The 8,056-nt window shown below is 40.1% G+C and overlaps 1 protein-coding gene across 1 annotated transcript; it reads left to right on the plus strand.

The window, feature by feature from the left end:
• The first annotated feature begins 949 nt into the window (after positions 1–949).
• LOC122025389 (phenolic glucoside malonyltransferase 1-like) lies at positions 950–2,573 on the plus strand. The gene has a single exon (XM_042584199.1). The coding sequence runs from the start codon at positions 1,091–1,093 to the stop codon at positions 2,429–2,431; it is 1,341 nt and encodes a 446-aa protein (XP_042440133.1). The 5' UTR covers positions 950–1,090; the 3' UTR covers positions 2,432–2,573.
• Positions 2,574–8,056: the final 5,483 nt, after the last annotated feature.

Here is an 8,056-nt window from a genome sequence, read left to right on the forward strand (position 1 = left end):
TTAAAAAATTGTATGGAGAATTTTTTAATACGAAGAAAATTAACACTTTTCATTTTTGATATAGCATTAATGTGTCATGTTGTAAATAAAAAATAAGTAAAGTAGGGAAAAATCTCTATCACAATTTGAATTTTATATGTAATTCTTACTCATAAAAAATTTTATTTTCACTCTTTGCATGTAAAATTTTATTTGCTTCAATTTCCTTATGCAAATATTGTTACCTAATTACCCCTCAGATTTTGTAGGTACAAAATATCTAAAAATAAGTATAATTCCTCAAGTCGGCACTTTACACTGTAATAGATTATATTTTCTATTAAATTGAGCATAATTTTTTTATTGTTTTAATATAATTCCTCCTAAATTCAATAATATTTAAAGAAAATCTAGTATATTTTTATCTAATTAAATATCATTTAAAGAAAATTTAATATATTTTCTATCCAATTGAGTATAAAAAAATATAGTCGAATATATTTTCTATTAAAATTACCCTTCATATTTTTTAGGTAAAAATAGTCTAAAAATGAATATAATTTCTATTAAATTCAGTATTTTAAACTAGAATCAAGTATATTTTCTATTAAATTGAGTATGATTTTTTCCTACTTAATATAATTTCTCCTAAATTCAACATCATTTAAAGAAAATCTAGTATATGTTTTATCCAATTGAATACCATTTTAAAAAAATATATATATATTTTCCATTCAATTGAGGTGGAAAAATAATTGTGTTCAATTTGATAAAAAAATATATTAGATTCTAATTTAATGTATAAAATTTAAGAAGTATTATATTCAATTTTAAATTTTTTATATTTAAAATAAATATATTTTATTAAGGAGTGGAAATAAAGATTTATTTTATTGGGGTAGGTAAAATGATGTTTGTCAATTAACACTGCACGTAAAAATTTCTTGGGATATTGCCTGTAAAGCCAGCTGGTGGTCACGTGGGGAGCACGGCATCCCCTAGGTCAGGATGCGCAGGACCGCAATCTATCACTAGTCCATTGGGATTTGGGAGTGGTGTCTCCTGCCAAGCTCAAGCCGCGAGGCTCGCGTTCACGACCACCCAAGTCACGATGTCATCGATCTCGTCGCCGGAGCTCCGGATTATCGGGAGGTATCAAGTCTCTCCGCCTCCAGGAACAGTGGACGACTCCGCCTTGTCTCTCGCCTACCTCGATTTGATTTGGCTGCATGCCGGATCAGTCGAACGTGTCTTCTTTTACCCCCTCGCCGTCTCCCTCTCCCACTTCATCGATTCCGTCGTACCCACCCTCAAATCCTCTCTCTCCGCCGCTCTCCGCCACTTCTACCCACTCGCCGGCAAGATCCGCAGCTCCGCCGCCAGCTCCGACGGTTACGAAATTCACTACGCTGACGGCGACTCTGTTCCCTTCACTGTCGCCGAGTACAGCGGAGACTTCGACGACCTCTCTGGAGACTGCCCCCGACCGGTGAACGACTTGCTTCCCCTGCTTCCTGAGCTCCCCCCATCCAGTACGGACGGCGACGGCCTCCGGGTGCTGGCCTTGCAGGCCACTCTCTTCCCTGAGTGCGGCGTCGCGGTAGGCGTCACCGTGCACCACGCCGCCTGCGATGGCTCGAGCTCGATTCGGTTTATTTCCGCGTGGGCCGCCGCATGCGCAGGAGCCGGAGTGGTGGTGCCTCCGGTGATCGACAGAACTGTGATTACCGACCCCGACGATCTCTACTCGGTGTTTTATAACGGGTTTGTGAAGGGGCAATCGATCCAGTCTATGATGCACCAGAAAGCGCCGCCTGACGCCGTCCTTCAATCCTTCACCATCGGTAAAAATCACATTCAGAAATTGAAAGAGTTGGTGACGCAAAGCGGCGATCTTTCTTTTCGCTGCTCCACCGTGGTCGTGGCCTTCGCCTACGTGTGGGTTTGCCACGTCAAAGCACGGCTGACGGAAATAAGTAACAAGCGCATCTTCATGGCATTCGCGGCCGATTGCAGGCCAAGGCTGAAGCCGCCGATCCCGGCCGGGTTCTTCGGGAACTGCATCAGCGCTTGCGTCGTGGAGGCGAAGGCCTGGGTTCTCACGAACGAAAACGGAGTGGTGGCGGCTGCGAGGTTAATCGGGGAAGCGATCGAGGTGTTCAAAGATAATCCTTTAAAGGTCGCCAAAGAGTTGCCGGAACTCTTCAAGACTCTGAGTGAAGCGGACTCGTTAAGCGTCGCCGGATCGCCGATGTTCAAGGTGTACGATGTGAATTTCGGATGGGGGAAGCCGAAGAAGGTGGAGATAACGTCGATCGCAAAGACCGGTGCCATTTCTGTGGCGGAGAGCAGGCAGGAGGAAGGCGGCGTGGAGATCGGGCTGGTGAGGCCCAAGACGGTGATGCAGCTATTCGAGAAGCACTTCTACGACGGGCTCAAAATGTTTGATTGATCCATCGATACATGATAGATCTCGTTCCTCATCGATGGATCAAGAATTTCTAAATTGAGGAATTTTACGAAATTTTAGGCCGACAATATTTATTTCCAGTTGTATTTGCAATGCCAAATAAATCAGCTTGTTCGTCGAATTATTTTTCGGGCATTGAAAACTCAAATAAATCTCAACAATTCTACTTTTTCTGGTCAATTTTGTGTGCAAAAATTAATAGAAAGTTTTGCAGAAATTCATTTTAATTTATCTAGTAATTTGTCTCGTCGTGCGTAAGTAGATCAGATATTCGCGATCCTGCAGAAGATTTGACACGCACAACTTTCAGCATTTCCTTGGAATAATTTTGTACACCGAACTCGTTAATATGATTTTTTTAATGGAAGCAGACACTTGAGACATTTTGATATTTCATCTTAGTACGATGATTTTTATATGACACTAAAGGAATTTTGTACCGGTGAAAATTAATCTTAAAATCAACTATGTCGGGGCATAATTTTCTAGTTAATATTGTACTCTGCTGCAGGTGGAGCGGTTAAACATGTAGTTTTCCTGGTCCGATGTCTCTCTTTCTTGATATTTCTAGTTATAATTGAGCCTGTCCTGAAATAATAAAGACGATTAGTTGGGGATATGATTTTAAAGTTAATGTGATGAATACTCCATATGATTTTGTAATACAAAAATGTCATTGTCCTATGATGTGGTGATAGAAGAGTCTATTTGTCACGGGTCAATTGATACGATATCGATCAAAGTCAAGGCGGTCAATGTCAGGATTACAATTATCTCGATCGGCAAAAAAATGGTCGAGCGAATTAAATATGAGGAAGCTAAGACAAAAAAAAAACACTACATTTATTATCAATGCACAGAAGTCAAGACAAAAAAGTTTTCCTCTGATAATTAATATCATTAAATAAGAACAGATGAACGATAATAGAAAAAGGTATAAAAGAGTACGTCAGGTACGAGGAAGATAAGATTTTCTATTTTCTAGATTCCTTTTCCTGATTTTGACTTGAGCGTCGAAGGGTTCACGCCAGGGACCCCTTCCCTGGTTTTGGTTTTGTTTTGCAGGATCGAGGTCTTCATCCCGTCAGCAGTCACCTCATTCCCGGCTTTCTAGCTTCCTTCATTCGGACAAGATCAATTTGACGTCGTCTGTGGGAACGTCGTCTGTCGGACTCGCCCGAGCAGGTCAATCAAAAATTTTCGGAGGAGATCCTAAATGACCCTTTGCCGAAACATTATACCCTGTTGACGATCGAAGAGTATAATGTAGCAACCGATCCCGATGACCATTGGGTCAAGTTTGACTACGCAGCCACCCTTCACCAGTACACGGACGGGGTGAAATGCGAGTCTTCCTTACTACTCTGTTTGGATCGGTGCAACGGTGGTTCAAACGGTTGCCGAACAACTCGATTTACAGCTTCAAGGACTTCCGAGCGACATTCCTACACCACTTTGCTAATAGTCGCCGCCACCAGAAGACTAGCGTGAATCTATTCTCACTGAAGCAAGGGCTCCGAGAGGCCCTGAGGGCCTACATCCAGTGCTTCAATTAAGTGGCGATGGACACTCCAGCAATCTCCTCAGATATATTGGTGAACGCCTTCACCCAAGGGCTCGCCGAGGGAGAGTTCTTCCGATTGCTCATTCGGCAGCCGCCGAAGGACTTTGATCATCTCCTAAAGAAGGCCAATGAGTACATTAATGTGGAAGAATCCCAGGCAGCAAGGAAAAAAGAGACGACCGTCGATCCCGCAGTAGCATCCAAGCGGTGTCAATCGAGCAGTCATCGACCGCTAAAAGGGCCTTGGTCGGGAGCCCCTTCACACCAGGAGACTAAGCCACATGTCGTACAGCAGGTGGCGGCCGCTCGTCCAAGAGGAAAGAGGTGGGTACCAATATTTTGCACCTTCCACCAGTCGATGGCGCACAACACAAGGGACTGTTACGACCTGGAAGCTAATAGATCGGTTCCGCACGGATACCGTCATCGATCGCCACTTCTAGACCGGCGTCACTAAAGCCGATCTGCGGAACGAAGGAAGGAGGAGAGGACGACCGAGTCATGCCACACCATAGGGACCGAATCCCTGCCCGAACCTCTTCCGAACGGACCAGACCGTCCGCAAGGGAAGAAGAGAACTGGAATAATGCCACTCGAGGGAAGATAGGAATGATCGTCGGAGGGCCGACCAGTAGAGATTCTAACCGAGCAAGGAAGTTGCATGCTCGATGGCTCGAGATACATGTTGTTAGCTGCAGGAAGGAAAAAGATGAGGGACCCAAGATTAGCTTCGACCCTAAGGATTTGGAGGGAGTGGAAGTCCCCCACGACAATGCATGAATCATCCGAGCGGTAATCTCCAACTATACAGTCCATCAAACTTTTATTGATACAGGGAGCTTGATAAATATCATATACAGGAAGGCCTTTGATCAATTGCAAATTAACCAGAGTCAACTGTTGCCCATGTCGACTCTGCTCTACGGCTTCATGGGCAATGAAGTGTTGTCGATCGGCCAGATCAAGTTGGTCATCTCACTCGGAGAAGAACCCCTGAAACGGACAAGGACTACAAATTTCATAGTGGTAGATGCGTCCTCGACTTACAACATCATTTTAGGTTAACCGACACTCTATGAGTTTCGAGCGGTGATGTCCACCTACTGCTAGAAGATCAAATTCTCGGTAGATGGTAAAGTAGGCGAAGTCAAAGGAGATCAGTTGGCCGCTCGACGTTGTTACGTCGAGATGGTCAAAATGGAAGCACGAGCCACTCGAAAGACCCCTCGCCTAGAGGTGAACGCCATCGTTGAACCCCTCCCCCCACTCTGGTCTATGAAGAAAAAGAAGAAGTTCAGATCCACTCTGATCGCCTGAAAGCAACTACCTTCATTACTGTCGATCTGGAGGATGAGAAAAAGCATGCTAGTTCTAATTTATTTTATTTTAATGCTATTTACCTTAAAAATAGAAGGCGTGATAGAATTAATGAAAATCATATGGCTCTTCATGTTAAAACTACCACACCTAAGGTTAGAAAGATAGATAAAAATTTAGGCAAGAACTCTAATGATTTTTGGTATAAGCCTAAAGATAAAAATGCTCAAGAATTTAAAGAAAAATCCAAAACTAAGGATTTAATGATGGAAAATCAAGTCTTGAGGTCAAGATTTGATAAAATGAAAAAGACCTTAAAAAGGATGGAAAATATCCTAAAAGGGCAAATGAGCGTAACTTAGGTTTAGGAGCACAAACCCAAGGCTAAGAAGGATGTAATATCTTATCATAGGGTTCCATATAGCTATGGAACCAATCCTATGTCTAGGGGTCAAGTCAAGGATACAAGGGAAGTTATCCTTATGAGTATCTTTGCAACAACAAATGTGACTAAGACTTCTAAGAAGTCTAAGAAAATCACTAAGAATGTCACAAGGGAAGCAATCCCTAGAGTTAACTTATAAAAGGTGACAAAGGCTTCTAAGAAGTCTAACAAGGTCATTAGGAAGGTATCTAGGGAAATTATCCCTAGTGAGTACCTAGAGCATCCAAGGAGCACCAATAGGTTTTGGGTTCCTAGGAGTATTTTCTCTAACCCTTAGATGAGTTAGAGAGTGTCAACTCTAATTGGAAGGGTAGTTAACCCAACTTTGATGAAGTTGACACTCAGATAGTATTTTCAAGATTATTATTAACCTTTGAAAATGAAGTGAATTTTTTTTCGTTTACTCTTTGAAAGAGTAAAATGTGTCAAGCTTTGAGCAATTGGACTTAATTTAAGTTGACACATTTGAGAAAAGGATAAGAAATATCAAGTTGAGGTTTTTCGTATTTTCTTAGGGATTTAAAGACAAATTTAAGCCTAAATTTAAAGTGATTACCCTTTTGGAAGAGTAATTTATACCAAAATTTGAGGAATGTGCTTAATTTTAATTGACACAAATTAATTACGAGAAAAAGGAATGTCAAGTAGGATTTTGGGCATTCTCTTGAGGAAATGAGGGTAGTCTAGGATTTAATTGTAAGATAGCTAAGGTTTAAGGATACTTAGATAAATAATCTAGGTACTTTATTTATGCTAATTGTCATATTTTGTTTGTCCATCACATGTCATGACATCAATTTTTGCATTCATGATTTATTATGAAAAAAAAATAAGAATATCATGTCATGTCATACATATATCTTGTAGTTATAGCAAATTTTCTTTTAAAAATTATTCATTTTGATGTATGTCATAACACATCATGCATTGTTATTAATTCCTTGCAATTAAGGACAAATGACATCTACTAACAAGTAATATTCTAGGTGGATGTTCATAATCCAAAATGCCTAGATAGATATGCATGATCCCTAGTTTAGGGTAAAACCAAACTTTACATCTCACAAAGACCTATAAGGTGACTTGTATCATTTTAGTACATATTAAATACAAGTGAGATGTTAGGATGATGAACAAAACTCAAGATGTTGATTTAGTGCATCTAGTTGAGTTTTGATTTCATCAAAACATATAGTTATGTGTATTCCAATAATTGGGAAAACTAATGTACAAGTCATGTGTATTGAGCCCAAAGAACATGGTTGGATATTAGTTTTAAAAATGATTTTAAATACACTTTGGAAAACCTTGGTGAAGACTATCTTTTGATAGTAATTATCATTGAAAAGCTAGACACAAACTAGAAGAAAACATTGAAGATTTCACAAAATAAGAAGTATTTTCATAGAAAGTTTTTTTTTCTTGATAGTATATACCCTAAATAATGTCTACAACAATTTTCATGATTTTTAGAATTTTGTAGAATTTTTGGGGAGTTTCTGAAATTCACTGAAATCGAATTTCAGGTTTTCAGTGCACCAATCGATCGGGTGATCGATTGGAGTGTTTCAATCGGTCGGGTGATCGATTGAGAAGGGAGTTATCGCAAGCAGAAGCTTACTGGATCGATTCTCTGATCAATTCACAGTGATTGAATCGATCCATGGATCGATTAAACCTGCTTCAATCGATTCAAACCCCAAATCTAATCGATTGAAGTGCTGATTTCGACTGGGAAAGCTTAATTTCAGCATTTTAGACCATTTTGAGTCTAGGTAACCATTTCTAACCCCTCAAAACACATTTATATACTTTTAGGGGGAGTTTTCATGATGAAAACAAGATTGGATTGGTTAAGGGAGACTAAATAGAGGTTTAGGTTAATGTTTAGTTTCATTATTAAATTTTTGAACCTCAAAACCTCTAAATTTTGGTTTCCTAATGATTTAGGGATTCCAAGTCATTATTGGTGCAATGACATAAGTTGTGGGTATGTCTTTAGGGAGAGTTACTATTTAAGGACATGAAAATTTATTCTTTCAAAATCATTGAAGGTGGTTAAACCTTCGTTTAGAAAAATAATGCTCATGGTTGAGCGTTGAAAAATAATGGAGAGTAGATATCTTCATTGTGGAGTTATGGATGCTCTAGGATAAGCATCATAATGTGGAATAATGCTCCAGGGTGAGCATTTAATATAGTGCCTTATGGAACCTTCATTGTTGGAGTGGTTAACGCTCAAGGGTGAGCGTTGAAGATAATGAAGGATATAAGACTTTCA

This window comes from Zingiber officinale, chromosome 9B, assembly GCF_018446385.1.
Source record: "Zingiber officinale cultivar Zhangliang chromosome 9B, Zo_v1.1, whole genome shotgun sequence".
NCBI lineage: Eukaryota > Viridiplantae > Streptophyta > Magnoliopsida > Zingiberales > Zingiberaceae > Zingiber > Zingiber officinale.

Excerpts from the sequence above, each read along its gene's own strand:
- LOC122025389 (XM_042584199.1), top strand. The coding sequence starts at position 1,091 with ATGTCATCGATCTCGTCGCCGGAGCTCCGGATTATCGGGAGGTATCAA.